At 42.5% G+C, this 19,162-nt stretch overlaps 1 protein-coding gene across 1 annotated transcript in view; it reads left to right on the top strand.

Moving 5' to 3' along the window:
- pip4p2 (phosphatidylinositol-4,5-bisphosphate 4-phosphatase 2) overlaps window positions 1-19,162 on the top strand; it is a 98,835-nt gene that overhangs the window by 54,864 nt on the left and 24,809 nt on the right. The window contains exons 4-5 of the mRNA XM_078540722.1: window positions 4,332-4,455; window positions 14,617-14,669. Coding sequence (XP_078396848.1) covers window positions 4,332-4,455; window positions 14,617-14,669 — 177 coding nt within the window. The remainder of the gene's footprint in view (window positions 1-4,331; window positions 4,456-14,616; window positions 14,670-19,162) is intronic.

Genomic DNA, 19,162 nt, shown 5'->3' with positions numbered 1-19,162 from the left:
TTGCCTCTCCAAGTGGAGATAGATTCTCTCCTTCAAAACTTTCTCCAATAGTTTCCCTACTGCTGACGTGAGACTCACTGGCCTGTAGTTCTCTGGCTTATCTCTACAACCCTTCTTAAATTGCGGAACCACATTAGCTGTTCTCCAGTCCTCTGGCACTTCCCCCGTGGCCAGAGAGGAATTAAAAATTTGTGTCAGAGCCCCTGTGATCTCCTTCCTTGCCTTCCTCAGCAGTCTGGGGCACAAATCATCTGGACCTGGAGATTTGTCCACTTTTAAGTCTGCCAACACCTCCAATAACTTGTCACTCCCTATATCAATTTGCTTAAGAATCTCGCAGTCTCTCTCCCTGAGTTTGATATCTTCATCTTCATCCTCATTCTCTTGGGTGAAGACAGATGTGAAGTATTCATTCAACACTCTAGCGATGTCCTCTGGCTCCACCAATAGATTTCCCCCTTGGTCCCTTATGGGCCCTACTCTTTCCCTGGTTATCCTCTTCCCAAAGATGCCCAGTTTGGGTTCTGCCAGCTCCTGACCACGTTACAGCCTTGGTTCAACATGGACAAAAGAGCTGAACTCCTGAGGTGAGGTGAGAGTAACTGCCCTTGACATCAAGGCAGCATTTGACTAAGTGTGGTATCAAGGAGCCCTAGCAAAACTGGAGTCAATGGGAATCAGGGGGAAAACTTTCCTTAGTTGGAGTCATAACTAGCACAAAGGGAAGATGGTTGTGGTTGTTGGAGGTCAGTTATCTCAGCTCCAGGACATCAGGGCAGGAGTTCCTCAGGGTAGTGTCCTCACCCAAACATCTTCAGCTGCTTCATCAATGACCTTCCTTCCATCATAAGGTCAGAAGTGGGGATGCTTGCTGATGATTGCACAATGTTCAGCACCATTCACGACTCCTCAGATACTGAAGCAGTCCATGTCCAAATGCAGCAAGACCTGGACAATACCCAGGCTTGGGCTGATAAATGGCAAGAACATTTGCGCCACAAGTGTCAGGCGATGACCGTCAACAACTATAGAGAATCCAACCATCGCCCCTTGATGTTCAATGGCATTACCGTCACTGAATCTCCCACTATCAACATCCTGGTGGTTACCATTGATCAGAAACTGAACTGACTAGCCATATAAATACTGCGGCTACAAGAGGAGGTCAGAGGCTAGGTATCGTGCAATGAATAACTCTCCTCCTGATTCCCCAAAGCCTGAACACCATCTACAAGGCACAAGTCAGGAATGTGATGAATACTCCCCACTCGCCTGGATGAGTACAGCTCCTAAAGCACTAAAGAAGTTGGACACTGTCCAGGACAAAGCAGCCCACTTGATTGGCACCACACCCACAAACATTCACTCCCTCTACCACCGATGCACAGTAGCAGCAGTGTTTACAATCTACAAGATGCACTGCAGGAATTCACCAAGGCTCCTTCGACAGCATCTTCCAAACCCATGACCACTACCACCTAGAAGGACAAGGGCAGCAGACAAACGGGAACACCACCACCTGCAAGCTACCCTCCACTTCACTCATCATCCTGCCTTCTAAACATATCACCATTCCTTTACTGTCGCTGGGTTAAAATCCTGGAACTCCCTTCCTAGCAGCACTGTGCTTGTACCAACACCACATGGACTGCAGCGGTTCAAGAAGGCAGCTCTCCACCACCCTCTTGAGGGCAACTACAGTTGGGCAATAAATGCTGGCCCAGGCAGCAAAGCCCACATCCTGTGAATGAATAAAAAAAAAAATGAGATCCCCTTTCATTCTTCTAAACTCCAGTGAATAAAGGCCTAGTCGGCCTAATCCCTCCTCATACCATCCTGCCATCCTAGGAATCAGTCTGGTGAACCTTCGCTGCACTCCCTCTATGGCAAGTATGCCCTTTCGTAGGTTTTCCCATGAGTTGATTCTCTTGTCATCGGGGCCCAAATTTGCTAAAGATTGTCATCTGTGATGCTGGGAACCTCGGGAGGATCATCCACTTGGCCCTTCCAAATGAAGCTGGTTCCAAATGCTTCACTTTGTCTTTTCTGCATTGCACCCATCATTGAGGATGGGATTGTTCATGGAGACGTCTTCTGTTGTTTGTTTAATTGTTCACCTCCATTCATGACTGGATGTGGCAGGACCATAGAGCTTTGATCTAACCCATTGGTTGTTAGATCATTTAGCTCTGAGTATAGCATACTGTTTTTGCTGTTTAACATGCATGTACACCTGTGTTGGAACTTCATTTTTAGGTATGCCTAGCTCTGTCCCAGGCATGCTGTCCTAGACTCTTTGAACCAGGATCGATCATTGGCTTGTTGGCAATGGCAGAATGAGGGATATGCTGGGCCATGAAGTTACAGATTGTGATTGCATACAGTGCTGCTGATGGCCTACAGCATCTCATGGGTATCCAGTTTTGAGCTGTTAGATCTGTTCTGGGGCCATTGTGTGTGGTAGTGCCATACAACTCAGCGGAGAGGTGTGAAGTGTGCAAGGATGATCTCCAAAAGGACTGTGGTGGTCACTTCTATCAACATTGTCATGGACTGATCCATCTGCCACAGATAGATTAGTGGAGATGAAGTCAAATAGGTTTTTCTCATGTGTTGCTTCTCTTGCAAGCAGCCACAGGCCTAGCCTGGCAGCCACATTCTTCAAGACTTGGTCAGTGGTGGTGCCTTGGTGATGGAAATTAAAGTCTGCCACCCAGTGTCAACTATCTACCCTTACTCTTAAGTGCTTCTTCCTAGTTGTTCAATGTGGACAGGTACTGATTCATCAGCCATGAGAGGGTAATAGGTGGCAGAATGCTTCTTTGACCATGTTTGGCCTGATACCATGAGATTGCATGGTATCCAGAGTCAATGTTGAGGATTCCCAGGGCCATTCCTCATGACCTTGTACCCTTCTGCCACCACCTCTGTTGTGTGTGTCTGTCTTGTTAATTGTGTAATAATTATGTTTAGATGTATGCAAGTTTTGGGCATTAACTGGGGATTAATATGTGTCTCATAAATAGGCTAAAACTAGTTTCAATATAAGGAAAAAAGTCTTTTTGCCAAGTATCTTGGTATTCTTGCAAAGTTTCCTAATGAGTGCAAGATGAAAAGCTTCAACATGTCCCTTTTTTCAGCAGTGCTCAAGTTCTATGCTACCAAACAACTATTTGTAAAACTGTAGTTGTTAGCTTGTAATGTATAACTCTGTGAATAAATGCTTATAAAACTCTGGAAAGGTGTGCTCCAGTTATGACCTTTCTGGAGTATAACATGGCCTACCAGTTGCAACTTATCCGGGGCTATTGATTGAGGAGTCTGGAACGTTGGCTGAAAGATTTGATTCGGTGAGTATGACTGTCGTGCTGTTGCTTGACAACTGAGACAGTCCCCCCAATAGCACAAGTCTCCAGATGTTAGTGAGGAGGATTTTGCAGGATCCACTCGGCTGGGTGTGCTTTGTCTTCTCCAATACCTTGGTTGGTGCCAGGATTCCTGTCTAATTTTGCTCTTATTAGACTTTATCATAGCAGTTTGATACAATTGAGTGGCTTGCTTGGCAATTTCATCAGGCAGTTGAGAGTCGACAGTATTGTTGTGAATTTGGAGTCATATATGGGCCAGACTGGGTAAGGATGGCAGATTGCCTTCCCTAAAAGACATTAGTGAATTGGATGGATTTTTATGTCAATCCAGTACTTTCACCATTACTGTGAATAACATTTTATTCCAGATTTATTTAACTGAATTTAAATTCCCTCTGCTGGACTTTAAACTCATTGTCTCCGGATCATTAGTCCAGGCCTCTGAATTACTAGTTCATTTACACAATTACTTTTGCTACCATATGCCATTGCATACTGCTTGATGCAAATGGAGAGCAGCAGATTAATTTAAAAATGGGTAACTTGTACATAAGCAGTTGTCTATTATCTCTTGAGTTAAGTGAAGCTGAAATTCTCCAGGAAGGCTTGAATACAGTTGATAAATTTAGTTCTACATTAGTATTCCAGGATAAATTGAGAGGTGCCAGTATACTACAGTAGGCACTGCAGTTGATTCTATTCCTATTCCCAATGCAAAAAAATGATTTGAAATAAAAGTATGGAAAAAAAATTTAATGGTAAAAACAACATTAACTGTCATTTTAGACTATTTACTATCGTACTAAATTGCTTTAGTGTGGGATTTGTAATCTTATCCAGACGAATCATCCCATACATATGGAAGTGGAACTAACTTATTGCAATGCCCGTAGCAAGTGATAAATGTTGTCAGAGATGTAAGATCCGTGTGCAATATCTAATGCAGCATTTGTTTCCCCACAGTAGACGCATAATTAATTTGGGTCCAGTGATGCTGATCCCAGAAGAACAACCTGCTCAGCCTGCCCTGCCAGTGCAGCCTGAAGGTACACGTGTGGTGTGTGGACATTGTGGGAATACCTTTCTGGTATGTATGCAGCTACTAAGTGAATTGATGATCATGTATGAGAAAGATCTGCCAACCCAAGTATTAATTTGGAAAGGCTTAACCATGAATTAAATGACTTTTATGTAATAACTCTCTCTACATTTACTTCCTTTTGATTAGCACATGCTCACTGAACAGTAAGCGGACATTTTAAACTTTGTTTCAGTATTATGTGTCCAAGAAAGAGTACTGCTGGTGGGCCCAGGTGCTTTAAAATGCAAATGATTTGATGCACAAGGTTAGACTTCCTGACCATTGCATTCTTAAAGTATTATTCTTTCATGGAATGTGGGCATTGCTGGCAAGACCAGCATTTGTTACCCATCCCTAATTACCCTTGACCTGAGTGGCTTGCTAGGCCATTTCACAGGGCAGTTAAGAGTCAACCATATCACTGTGGGTCTGGAGTCACATGTTGGCCAGACCAGGTAAGGATGGCAGATTTCCTTCCTAAAGAACATTAGTAAACCAAATGGGTTTTTACGACAATTGACAAAGGTTTCATGGTCACCATCGCTAACACTAGGCTTTTGAATTTCAGATTATTAATTGAATTTAAACTCCACCAGCTGATGTGAGGGGATTTAAACCTTTGTGCGCAGGACATTAGCCTGGACTTCTGGATTGCTAGTCCAGTGACATTAACACTACGTCACCATCTCCCCATCCAATAGCATGATTGCTGATTCCCTCTGAAAATATTAGGATTAATTTCGCAATTGGGTGTTTCAAAAATTAAATTGAGAACCTCCATATTCTGTACAAAACATTACATTGTGAGACACCCCACATCTCTGGGCCCTGAATAATTATAGAATCATAGAATTGTTGCAGCACAGGAGGAGGCCATTCAGCCTGACGAGTCTGCAAGAGCAATTCAGCTAGTCCCACTCCCCTGCCCATAATCTGTACATTTTTTAATCTACTAGTGCTTATCCAATTCCCTTTTGAAAGCTACGATTGAACCTGCCTCCACCATCCTCACAAGGCAGTGCATTCCAGATCCAAATCACTTGAAAATTTTTTTTTGAAAAAGCACAAGTCACCTCCATTTGTTTTGCTACCTGTCTTAAATCTGTGCCTTCTGGTTCTCAAGTTTCTCACTATCTGCTGTAGGGTGGCCAAACTGTACTATTAATGATAGTTGATCTGAAGACAGTCTTGGGTGAAAACGTTAAGTTTAATTACAATATACTCAGCGTCAACTACAGGTGTGCTTTCAACTCCAACTCTATCTCTACACTGACTGCTGCGGTAGCCCATGCTACTCTCCTATTGGTTACTACAGATGACGTGATCTTCCTTAACAAGTATTATTCTTAAAGGTACGTTACACACTAAATAAAACCATAATTACTATACTATCTATTCTGTCTGGACCCCTTATGATTTTGAACACCTCAATCAAATCTTCTCTTCTCTTTAAGGAGAACAACCGCAGCTTCTCCAACCTATTCTTATGACTGGATGTCCATCAACCCTGGAACCATTCTCATATATCATTTCTGGGCCTTCTCCAAAGCTTTCAAATCATTCTTAGTGTGATGCTCAGAATTAGAAACAACTCGAGTAGAAACCGAACTAGTTTTTTTATAAAAGCTCATCATAACTTCCTTATTTTTATATTTTGTGCCTTGATATATAAATTACACAAACCTTTGCCTTTTTAACCACTTTCTCAACATGCCCTGCTACCTTCAACAACTTGTACACAGGTTTCTTTGTTCCTGCACCCACTTTAGAATTACACCTTTCAACTTAATGTTGCTGTCCTCATTTTTCCTACCAAAATGTATCACTTCACATGTCTCTGCATCAAATTTCATCTGCCATGTGTCCACCCATTCTATCAGCCTATTTTGTCTTGAAGTCCTTCACTATCCTCCTCCTCAGTTCACAACACAGTAAATATTTGTGCAACCTGCAAATTTTGAAACTTTGCCTTGTGCACCCAAGTCTAAGTCATTAATATCGAGATATGAAAAGTGATGGTCCAGTAGTGTACCTGGGACCTCACTATATCTCGTCCTCTAGTCTGAAAAACAGCCATTTACCACCGCTTTTTGTTTTCTGTCAGTCGGCCAATTTTATATCCGTTCTGCCATTGTCCCTTTTATTTACGGGCCTCAAAATTACTGAAGTGGCACTTCATCAAATGTCTTTTGAAAATCTGTTTACACCTCGTTACCCTGAGCAACACTCACTGTTACCTTAACAAAAAGCTCAGTCAGGTTAGTTCAACACAAAATATAAACAAAACTGCTGAAAATACTCCAGGTCAGGCAGCATCTGTGGAGAGAAACGGTTAATGTTTCAGGTCGGGATGACCTTTCATCAGTTTGGAGTATTTCCAACATTTTTTTTGTTTGCATTTCAGATTTCTGGCATCCACCGTATTTTACTTTCGTATTAGATAGATGCGATAACATACTGGCTTTCCTTAATTAATTCAAACTTTGTCCAAGATTATAGTTTTTAAAAGTATTTCTACCACTGAAGTTAAATTGACTGGCCTGTTTCTTTGTAAATGCATTTATTTTTATTAAACAATCCAACAGTCGAATACTTACTTCCTCCTATTTAATTTTAAAAATTTCCTTTCTCCCCAGTTTTTAGCCAGCAAGGTCAATCCAAAAACTTTTCTCAGTCACTTTTCGTAAAGTGTACATTATCCCACAAAAAATAATTATCTGCATAAAATTCAAATGAGTGTGCAGTCTTCAGTATGCTCACTGTACAGAATCTTTCCTAAAAGTTTTGACAAGTAGAATTCCATATCCACAATGTGTTTCAGTAGCTAAAGTACTTTCAACAGCCCTTTTTATTTTCTTAGCTTCCCAAGCTGAAAGACGTTTCCCATTTTCACCCATTACATATATATATTGGTCCACATCTTCCAATATGTGGAGAGGTGATGACTCAACTTAAGTCTCTGATGTGCCTCAGAGCCCTGAGGAAGTCCACACACGCACATGCAACACTTAATGCAGGAAGGTTAAAGTTCTAATTGCTTTTTTTACTTGTGATCCTCTACAACATTGGGATCAGATGGCCAGAACCATGGAAACTTGGGCTGTTTGCCCTATACTTACACTGGTTTTTACACTGATTTGCTTAGAGCTTTTCATAGCAGGTGTAAAGCCTGCTCAGGAGCATAACTCCCTCTAAGTAAATCAGCCTTCGGCAACCAAGGCAACCATAACAATGCTCACCTCCATCCTGACATTACTCAGCATGTTCTAGAAAATGTTCGATCCCTCCCGACAAAGCTCAAACCCCATCTCAGCAGTGGTCACAACCAGCCCCCTTCCCAACAATGCTCAAAAACTGCCTTTGTTTAACTTCACCCCTCCGGCATTGCTCACCACCACCCATCCTCTCCTAGGGAGTTGGAGCATTGTTGGGGGGGGGCATGGGGGTGAGGGTGGCCGGAGCATTTTCAATGGTGGGGAGGTGGTGAGGGGTGGTGGCGCATTGTCGGAAGGTCATTAATCTTATTAATAATGCATATTTCTCAAATTCCACAGTAAAACTTCATAATTCATTAACATACATTATGAAGATGTGTGAAATCTGGGCCATTATGAAACCGGCTGACTATGAATACCCGTCCTGAAGATTAGCACGTGAAGCATCACTAGAAATGACTAATTTCATCATCTTTGGGTCACCTAAGGCTGGGAAATAAAGTACCCATTGCTCCAGATTTAATTTTTTTAAACGTTATATTACCCTTGAAATCCTCTACTTTAGGTCGTTTCATTTTATTTTGCAATTACTGTACATGAAGGCACAGTACCACAACAGACCAATGTACAAGATCTTCTCATGACCAGCATCTTAAGTGCCTCTAAATTGTTGGTCTTAGAAAAAGATGTATAAACAGAAGCGCAGAGTCCATTTGCCATGTAAGATTCAACAAAGACTGATCAGTACTGCATCTTCTGCAGTTGTTCACCTGGACCTCTGCCTCATCTTTCGTCTTTTACGTTTCAGCCTGCGCATACGCTTCTTCCGCCACTTAGCTCTCATGTCAACAAGGATCTCAAAATCCCAGAACTGAAAGCTATAAGTAATTATCCAATGAGTGACCCCCCCCACCTGTAGACACTTAACCTTAATTTATACAATTAACCTGGCATTTTATCAAACTTTTGGAAGTCCATTGTTATGATCCCCTTAGAGGACCGTTAACTTGTGAAAAGAAATTCAGTCTTCCAGTGAATGACTGAAAGGACCACATAACAAGATTTTAAGTTTTAAAAAACTTGTACTGTAGCAAACAGAACTAAAAGCACCATTGTCTAAACACATATCAAAGTGCTGGGAATACTCAGCAGGTCTGGCAGCATCTGTGGTGAGAGAGAAACAGCTGACATTTTGAGTTGAATCTGACTCTTCACCTGTCTTCAGTTCTGAAAATGTGATGGGTTTTGTGCTGCTGAAAGGGGGAAGTGGGTGGGAGAACAAAAGGAAAGGGCTGGGATGAGAGAGATTAAATGATAAGGATGTCAAGAAACAAAAGGCAAAGGGAATGGTAATGGTTGTAGTAAAGAAACAACATCTGTCCAGAGTGAGTGTGAATGGCAGAATAATTAACAGCTCTATCCAAAAGCAAAAATGAGATTAAGACAGCACAAAAAATAATAAAAATGGGGGACAAGAGTTCATGGTCTGAAATTGTTGAACTCCATGTTGAATCCAGAAAGCTGTAAAGTGCCTAATTAGAAGATGAGGTGCTATTCTTAGAGCTTATGTTGAGCTTCACTGGAACACTGCAGCAGGCTGAGGACAGAAATGTAAGCTTGAGAGCAAGGTGATGAATTAAAATGCAAGCAACCTGAAATTAGAGTCATGTTTGTGGACTGAGTGTAGGTGACTGCAAAGCAGTCGCCCAATAATCCTCCGTTTGGTTTTTCCAATGTAGAGGAGACTGCATTGTGAGCAGCAAAAACAGTGTGCTAAATTGAAAGAAATACAAGTAAATCACTGCTTCACCTGGAGCAGTGGATTTGTGGAGCGAGGAAGTAAAAGGGCATGTGTTACACCTCCCGTGATTGCATGGGAAGGTGCTGTGGGGAGGGGACGAGGTGTTGGGAGATGATTGAATAGTGGACCAGGGTTTCACGGAGGGAACGGTCCCTTCAGAATGCTGACAGGGGAAGAGAAGATGTGTTTGGTGGCGATATCATTCTGCAGGCAGGGAAATTGGCAGAAGATGATCCTTTGGATGTGGAGGCTGGTGCGGTGGAAAGTGAGGACAAAGGGAATCCTATTGCAATTCTTGGAGGGAGGGGGAAGTGGTGAAACCAGCATTGTAAGGCATTAAGACCAACCCAGACATACACATCAGTAAACCTGATGCATCCAAATAAACTATATTGGTCACGAGGTGTTTCAGTCCTGTGATGCATGTGTTAGTCTTGTATTCCTTTAAATGTGCAGTACAAAAAGTGCTTGCACCCCAACAATATATTAAGAGACTAGTTACAATGTTAACTTGATTCACTAAATAGTGAGAATTGACGCAAAGTTAAGGAATATAGAAGTACTACTTATTATAGATTTGTTTATGGCAACACATTGAGGTCACTAAAGAGTTGTGATTCCATTTAAAATTTTCTCCATGTGTCATTTCAAGGATACCACCTTTCCATTTTGGGAAGTTCGCTGCATAATGATATTTCAAATCACATCAGAGGAAGTTCACTGGGTTGATTCCTGGGATGAAGGTGTTGTCTTATGAGGAAAGGCTGAGCAGGTTGAACCTATACACATTGGAGTTAGAAGAATGAGGTGTGATCTTGTTAAAACATAAGATTCCGAGAGGCTTTGACAGGGTAGATGAGAGAATGTTTCCCCTTGTCTGGGAATGGAGAATTAGGGGGCAGTTTCAAACTAAGGGGTCTCCCATTTAAGATGGAGGTGAGGAAGAATTTCACTGAGGATTGTTTGTGTTTGGAATTCTCCTCCCCAGTAAGCAGTGGAAGTTGCATCATTGAATATGTTCAATGTTGAGTTAGATAGATTTTTGATCTACAAAGGAGTTGTGGATAATGAAGTCAGGCAGGAAAGTGGAGTTTGGGCTACATCAGATCAGCCGTAATCTTATTGAATGGCGGAACAGGCTTAAGGGGCCAAATAATTATTTCCTGCTCCTATTTCTTATGTCTGGAGGAAGATGCAGTGATAGCATGAAGAAAGGCCATGGGTATAGTTAAAGGCAGGGATTAAGATTTTATATTTAATGCACTGAGAAACAAGGAGCCAATGTAACTTTACAAGCAGAGCTTAGGGAGCTGGATCTTTTCCAAGTTGGAGTTTATGGAGTATGGGCAGAAGAATATCAACGTGGAATTATTGGAATACGAGTCCGAGGTGATAAAAGCATGTACAAGGGTTTCAGTGGGAGAGGGGCTTGGGTAAGGTTGGAGGTAACCAGTGTTGCAGAGATAGAAGTAAGTGCTTTTGGCATTGAAGATGTGGGTTTGAAGTCCAGATCAGGGGTTAACAGAAAGCTAAGATTTTGCATGACCTTGATTAGTCTGAGGGAGAGGGAAGAGGATATGAAGTAAATGTGTAAAGAACATAATTTGATGTTGGACCGACAATATTACAGTATGGTGGTGGCTGAGAGGCTGTTTGAAAGTGGCGTTCAGTATCACTGGTATATAATTGGAAACTGACCCAATATGCATATGACATTCCTGATGGATATAAATGGGGAAAAGGAATAGGTCCATTTTTCTATCTTGTTAACAAATCCACAAAGGTTCTCTGTTCCAGCTTATGTCTATTTAAAACTTTTCAGAAAGGCATTTGTATACCCAGTGAAGGGACAGCTCGTTCTGTGCCTTGGTAAAGAGTGATTTTTATTTTATTCAGTTTTGTCAACATTATAAACATCTCTTGGGTATTAAAGTTAATGTTTCGACTTCTGAAAAAGAGTCTCATTCAATTCGAAACTTTAAATCTGTTTTTCTTCCACAGATACTGTCAGACCTGCTGTGTTTTTCCACGCTTTATTTTATTTTGGGCAAATCATTATTTGATTCGTTTTATAAACTGTGGAATAAAGCAGTAGACAAAACATGCAGAAGATGTCACTTGGTACAATCAGTTCAACTTCTGTTCATGTACCATTACAAAAATAAAGAACATGCTTCTTAATGTAGAAAGTTAGCTTCACTCACTATCTGTCTTGCTGACTCTGCAGAGACTATTTCTCTTCAGCCTTTTGCTCCTTTTCCCCTTTTACAACTTTTCTGCTTGATTTGATTTGCAGCTTTCCTGCTGCCTGGCTGACATCAGATCTCTGTTAATTTTTTAACTCAAAGATTAGCAGTGATCAAAGGAATTTCCTAACGCCAAAATGGGCAAGATGACTATTGACTGATTAGGTATTGCTCACAAAAGAGCCATTGTTTACAATCTATGCAAAACTTTCTTTGTTTACTGCCTAGCAGTCCTTACGGATTGGTGTCTTCAGCCATCAGCAAAAATGCACCACATGAAGCTACCCTATCCCCAACGGATTTGACTGGCTGCAATATCCATCATCTTACGTAGATGGAAGGATGCCAGAAATGGATGCAAGACAACTGCCATCCTGCATTTGAATCACTCCTTGTCTGCCTATGAATGATCACCTGTCTGAGGCTGTCTGAGGAAATTATTCCCCTTCAAGCTGAACATTCAAAATTTGTCAGAGGCCTAATCATTTAAAAGATGGCCATACCGACCGTAATGCACCGATAATGGCCGGCACAGGAAGTGGGGCCAGTGGAATGGGTAGGGAAATAGTGGGACTGAGAGTCCACATGAGGCAGTGGTTTTCAGGCTGCAAGAGAGAATTTCTGTTTGAGGGGTAGTATTAGTTCAACATTTCCATGTCAACCTTTCGTTTCAGAGCTTTGTATAATTCTGAAAATTAATTCGGAAGCAGTATGAAACCTGCATGTGATATAGCTATTCATAAAGATGGTAAATCAGCAAAATAACTTTTGGTTACATTTTACAGGCAACTTAAAAAATGATCTCACTTGGATGCTGTGCAGCTTCTTGCTCTGCAGATGAGATAACGTGTAAATCCTTGGATTGACGTGTAGAAGAAACATTCAAGAATGATCTGGTCATTTCTATGATTAGGCTCTGGTCTAATGTTATTCCTTTGGCTGAAAATTTGGTTTTGTGGCTATTTTGTTTTGTCAATTTCAGCCTAATTTTTGTAAGTTGCCCAGTCCTAAAATGGATAGAAACCTAACCAACCTGGAAAAATATGTTTTTAAGGGGAAAAGACATTATTTTAATAAATTAAAAAGGACATGGATAAACTGGTGGCATGAACAGACATGTGGCAGATTAAACTTAATGCAGAGAACTGTGAAGTGATGCACTTTTGCTAGGAAGAATGAGAGGCAATGTGATCACAATGGTACAATTTTTAAAGTGGACGTAGGAATAGAGTGGAAACTAGGAGCTTCTATTCCCATTGGCAAAAGGGCTGAAAACCAGAGGACACTGATTTAATGCGATTGGCAAAAGATTCAAAGGCAACATGAAAAATTTTTAGGCAACCAATTTAGGATCTGGAATGCACTGCCTGAGAGTGTGGTGGAGGCAAATTGTGGTTTTCAAAAGGGTATTGGATAATTAAATGAAGCAAAATTTGCAGGACTACGGGGAATGGGACTAGCTGAGTTCTTGCAGTCAGCTGGCATAGACGTGATGGCTTGAATGGCCACCTCCTGTGCTGAAACTGTTCTATGATTCTAGAGGGATGGCAATGTGCACAAATCTTTGGAGGTGGCAGGACAAGTTGTGAAGGCTATTAGCCTCATAAATAGAGGCATAGAGTATGGAAGCAAGGAAGTTATACTAAATCTTTATAAAACACTAGTTAGGCCTCAGCTGGAGTATTATGGCTGATCCTAGGCACCAAACTTCAGGAAGGATGCCAAGGCCTTAGAGGGGGTGTAGAGAAGATTTATTGTAATGGTGTCAGGGATGAAAGATTTACGCTAAATGGTGAAGCTAGAGGAAGCTGGGGTGTTTTTCTTGATTTAAGAGGAAAAATGTTAGAGATGTTCAAAATTATGAAGAGTTTTGATTTGAGTGAATAAATATTTATTTGAGTAAATAAAGAGAAACTGTTTCCAGTGGCTGAAGGACTAGTAACCAGAGGATACAGATTTAAGATAATTAGGAAAAGAGCCAGAGGTGACATGAAAAAAATTACTGCTTTATGATTTTGATTGTACTCCCTGAAAGGGTGGAAGTAGATTCCATAATAACTTTCAAAAGCGAATTGGATAAACACTTGAGAGGGAAACTTGCAGGGCTATGGGTAAAGAGCAGAGGGTTATGACTAATTGAATAGTTGTTTCAGAGTCAGTATGGGTTGATTGGACTCTTGTGCTGTGTTGTTCTACGATTCAGATTCTATGAAATGATTATGGAATTTCTCTGTACTTGTCAAGCGATTTCTATCACTGGTCGCAGGCTATCCTATGGTAGAGATCCACCTCCACAATGTTTGCCTGGCATCTGTGGCCACTTATAATTTTTAAATCTTCCAAAATCTTCAGAGGGCATTTCCATCCTGAGGTGTCCTTGTGTTCTCCTGCCTGCTGAGGCAGATCCCACCTATCCCAGTGGTCCTGCTGACAGGACAATGTTGCAGGCCCTCCCATTGGCCCAGTGGGGTGCATGTCACACCCGCTTTCCCTAATTGGACAGTGTTCCCACATGCTGCCTCCTGGTAAAATCATGCAGGCAGGCAGCCAAGTATCACCAGAGGGATGAGGACCTGCTTTTGGTCATGGCCTCTGAAAATCTGTAAAAGTGGTTAAGTTCTGCCCTAAGAGCCTTATAATCCTTATAACCCAAGTCACTAAATTGAACAATTCCATTTACCAGCACTGAAGCCATTTTTGTTTTTCATGGGAAACTTTCTGTGGATGTCCAAATCAAATATATGATGCTGCAGTTGAAAAATGTATTAAACTTTTTCCCTTACAAGGGCATGGAAGGAAAAAGTTTAATGCTTGAGAAATGGAAGGTTCTTTGTGACCTTTTGGAGACATTTTAGGGGGAAAAAAACTTTCGTGCCTGACCTGACTTTGTTTTGTTTATTTACAGTGGATGGAAGTTAGGTTCAACACTCTGGCAAAATGCCCACACTGCAAAAGAATGTAAGTTCAAATCATTTTATAGCAGATGTGATTCTGATGTCATTGTGTCAGCTCCATTAATTTTCTTTGCAAGTCATTATTCATTTTTTCTGTATATTATGCATTTAAAGGTTAAAGTTCTTTTCAAAAACAGTATTGTAAGAATGTGAATGATTTCGTTGTTCACTGACAATGGCTATTCACTCACTTTACATAAAAAAGATACACCTTTATGCATTGGGATTTAGCTATAAAGATTGCCAAATGTGAGGGCTGCACTTTCTGCCTGTTTGGAATCAATGGAACGGAAGGCTAGTCAATATTGTGTGAATATTATTTGCTAAGTTCTGAACTCAGAGCTGTGGCTGTCTAATCATGAATTTTGAATAGGTGATTCTTGAAGGAAAAGGGATGATACTTTCAATGTCCATTGCCAGGATAAAATGGCTATTAAATATTGATTTACCAGGCTTGGCACCGATGTGAGATGTTGCATGGTTGCCTGCATGATAAGTTGTCTGTTCGATTTTTCAGTAGTGCTTCTTTTTGCAGTGTGTCACTTTTTAGAATTTTGCAAAGCTCATTTTTGTCAGTAAAAGCTTATATATAGACCCAAAATCCAAACTTTGGAAAATGTTCAAATTAGCCTCCATATATTATGGGCTGGTTGTATCGCACCTGGCAGTGTGGTTGATGACATGGGGAATTTAACACACAAACATTGATTGATTGGACTTGGGGTGGGGGGGCGGGGCGGGGTGGGTGGGGGGTGGCGTGATTGTAGTGTGGGTGCATGAAAATTTTAAAATTCTGAACCCTGTCTCCAACCTGCTCATTTTTGGGTTTTACAGAGGCAGGAGAGGGCCAGGTTGGTAATTAAAGTATGTTAATGAGGCAGGCAGTCTCTGATTTAGCCTGCATTGTGGATTTTAATTGGATGGCTGGGTTTCTTGGGCTATGGGCAGCCTGGTAGCTGAAGTGAGGCAAGTACAGCTTCGGGGAGAAGGCAGAACTACTGGTGGCCAGGAGGAACATGAGTATTGCCCCTTCCCCACCCCCTACTTGCTTCCCCTTATAGACCCCCATTACAAAGACCACCAGGGGTCAGGGATCAGACACCCTCCTCTGCTTTCTCCCCACCCCCTTTCCCCTTCTGGGATTGTGGCTAGGCCCTATATGGCCCTGTGGCCTGCTTTGGAGTGCACCCTACCTAACTGACTGGCTTTCAGCCATGGAACCTATCAAGACCAAAAGATACATATGGTGGAATTAACAAATTAACAGCATTGGGGGAAACATGAACTTTAGGGTTTCTTGTCCAAAACAATGACTGCCCCACCCTTCCCACCAATTCAGAGCTAGGTTTCTGGTGTGATTTTCTTGATACCACATTCTGAATATTCCCATGTGGCACAGTACCACATTCAACTATACTGGGTAGTTTTCTGTGATAGACTTTTCAGTAAAACTGTGGAAATCAATAACCTAAAAAGAGGACCTCCTCTGTCCCTGGGATTGGATGCTTGCACAGCTCTGTTACTGACATAAGGGGTTTCCTCTGCCACTACAGATGATGGATAAAAAGATAACCATTGTTCAAAAGCCAGGAACTGCCAGTTGGATGGGGGAAGGATTAGGGAATCAGGGGTCAGATGTGGGGGTTGGCACAAATTGCATGAGGGGGTGGCTGAAATTGAGGTGTTTGAGCTGTGGAGGGAGGGAGATTGAAATGGGGCCTCAAATGAAGAGAATGGTTTTCCCTTTTATCCATCCTTGTATTTTGTTTCCTGTTCTCAGTTTTCCCCTGTTGACTTGCCTAGGGTGGCCTCCTGGTCCCTGGAACGTCTCGCACAATAGTTAATAGTTCAAAACCAGACATACAGATTTTCAACCACGGAAAACCCGATCTTTATCGGGTAAATCCAACAGCATTGGGCAAGTCATGGTCAGGATATCACGTGATCAGACCTTGAAGAATGCCTTCAACCAGAGTTGGCAGCCCTAACCCACCAGTATATCAGCTACTAATGTGTTTTTTTTAATTCATTTACGGGATGTGGCTGTTGCTGGCTGGACCAGCGTTTATTGCCCACCTCTAATTGCTCTTGAGAAGGTGGTGGTGAGCTGCCTTCTTGAACAGTTGCAGTCCATGTGGTGTAGGTACACTCACAGTGCTGTTAGGAAGGGAGTTCCAGGATTTTGACCCAGTGTCAGTGAGGGAACGGCGATCTATTTCCAAGTCAGGATGGTGAGTGACTTGGAGGGGGGAGCTTCCAGGTGGTGGTATTCCCATCTAGCTGCTGCCCTTGTCCTTCTAGATGGTAGTGGTCATGGGTTTGGAAGGTGCTGCCTACAGACCCTTGGTGAGTTTCTGCAGTGCATCTTGTAGATGGTACACACTGCTGCCACTGTTCGTCCGTGCTGGAGGGAGTAAATATTTGTGGATGGGGTGCCAGTCAATTGGGCTGCTTTGTCCTGGATGGTGTCGAGCTTCTTGATTGTTCTTTTAGCTGCATCATCCAGGCAAGTGGAGAGTATTCCATCACACTCCTGACTTGTGCCTTGTATTTGGTGGACAGAATTTGCAGAGTCAGGAGATGTTAATCGTCGCAGGATTCCTAGGCTCTGACCTGCTCTAGTAGCCACAGTATTTGTATGGCTAGTCCAGTTCAGTTTCTGGTCAGTGGTGGACCCCAGGATGTTGATAGTGGGGGATTCAGTAATGGTGATGCCATTGAACATCAAAGGGTGATGGTTGGATTCTCTCTTGATGGAGATGGTCATTGCCTGGCACCTGTGTGGCACAAATGTTACTTGCCACTTGTCAGCCCAAGCCTGGATATTGTCCAGCTCTTCATTTGGCCATAGACTGCTTCACTGTCTGAGGAGCCGTGAATGGTGCTGAACATTGTGCGAACATCTCCACTTCTGATCTTATGATGGAAGGAAGATCATTGATGCAGCAGCTGATGATGGTTGGGCCTAGGACACTATCCTGAGGAACTCCTGCAGTGATGTCCTGGAACTGAGATGATTGACCTCCAACAATCACAACCATCTTCCTTTGTGCTAGGTATGACCCCAACCAGCTGAGAGTTTTCCTCCTGATTCCCATTGACTGTAGTTTTTCTAGGGCTCCTTGATGCCACATTCGGTCGAATGCTGCCTTGATGTCAAGGATAGTCACCTTAACCTCACCTCTGCATTCAGCGTTTTTGTCCATGTTTGAACCAAGGCTGTAATGAGGCCCAAGGCTGAGTGACCCTGGCAGAACCCAAAATCAGTGTCAGTGAGCAGGTTGTTGCGAAGCAAATGCTGCTTGACAACACTGTTGATGACCCCTTCCATCACTTTACTGCCTATCAGTCTACTCTTGATTATCAGTAATTGGCTAGGTTGGATTTGTCGTGGACCTACCTGGGCAATTTTCCACATTGTTCGGTAGATGCCACTGTTGTAGCTGTACTGAAACAGCTATTTTATTATTCGTTCATGGGATGTGGGCATCACTGGCTAGGCCAGCATTTATTGCCCATCCCTAATTGCCTTTGTTCAGAGGGCATTTTAAGAGTCAATAACATTGTGGGTCTGGAGTCACATGCAGGCTGGACCAGGACATTAGTGAACCAGATGGGTTTTTACGACAATCGGCATTGGCTTCATGGCCATCATTAGACTTTTAATTCCAGATATTTTTATTGTAAAATTTGATTTCAATCTGCTGTGGTGGGACTGGAATCTGGGTCCCCAGAACATTGCCCTGGGTCTCTGGAATACTAGTCCAGTGACGAAACCACTATGCCACCACCTCCCCTAGGGGCACAGCAAGTTCTGGAGCACAAGTCTTCAGTATATTGCCGGAATATTGTCAGGGCCCATAGCCTTTGCAGTATCCTGTGCTTTCAGCTGTTTCTTGATATCACATGGAGTGAATTGAATTGGCAGAAGACTGGATATCTATGATGCTGGGAAACTCTGGCGGAGGCCATGATAGATCATCCACTTGGCACTTCTGGCTGAAGACTGTTGTGAATGCTTCAGCCTTATCTTTTGCATTGATGTACTGGGCTCCTCCATCATTGAGGATGGGAATATTTGTGGAGCCTCCTCCAGTGAGTTGTTTAATTGTCCACCCCATTCATGACTGGATGTGGTAGGACTGCAGAGCTTAGATCTGATTGTTGGTTGTGAAATTGCTTAGCCCTGTCTATCACTTGCTGCTTATGTTGTTTGACACGCAAGTAGTCCTGAGTTATAGCTTCACCAGGTTGACACCTTGTTTTTAGGTATGCTCATGCTGCTCCTGGCATGCCTTCCTGCACTCTTCATGTGCTATTAACAGCCCCCTAACCAACCCCAAAGCACTTCAAACATTAGCCAGCTACAGCACGGGGAGTGAAGAGTTCCAGGGCAAAGACCTGCAGGATACTAGTTTCATGTAGCCCCCACCCCACCGCCCCCTCCAACAATTTGGGGCTGAGATCTGTTAGCCACTCTAGCCTTATAGCCACCTT

This window comes from Cetorhinus maximus, chromosome 4 (genome assembly GCF_964194155.1).
Source record: "Cetorhinus maximus chromosome 4, sCetMax3.hap1.1, whole genome shotgun sequence".
Taxonomy (NCBI): Eukaryota; Metazoa; Chordata; class Chondrichthyes; order Lamniformes; family Cetorhinidae; genus Cetorhinus; species Cetorhinus maximus.
Note: the sequence above shows the minus strand (reverse complement) of the source record. Positions and strands in the feature narration are given on the sequence as shown.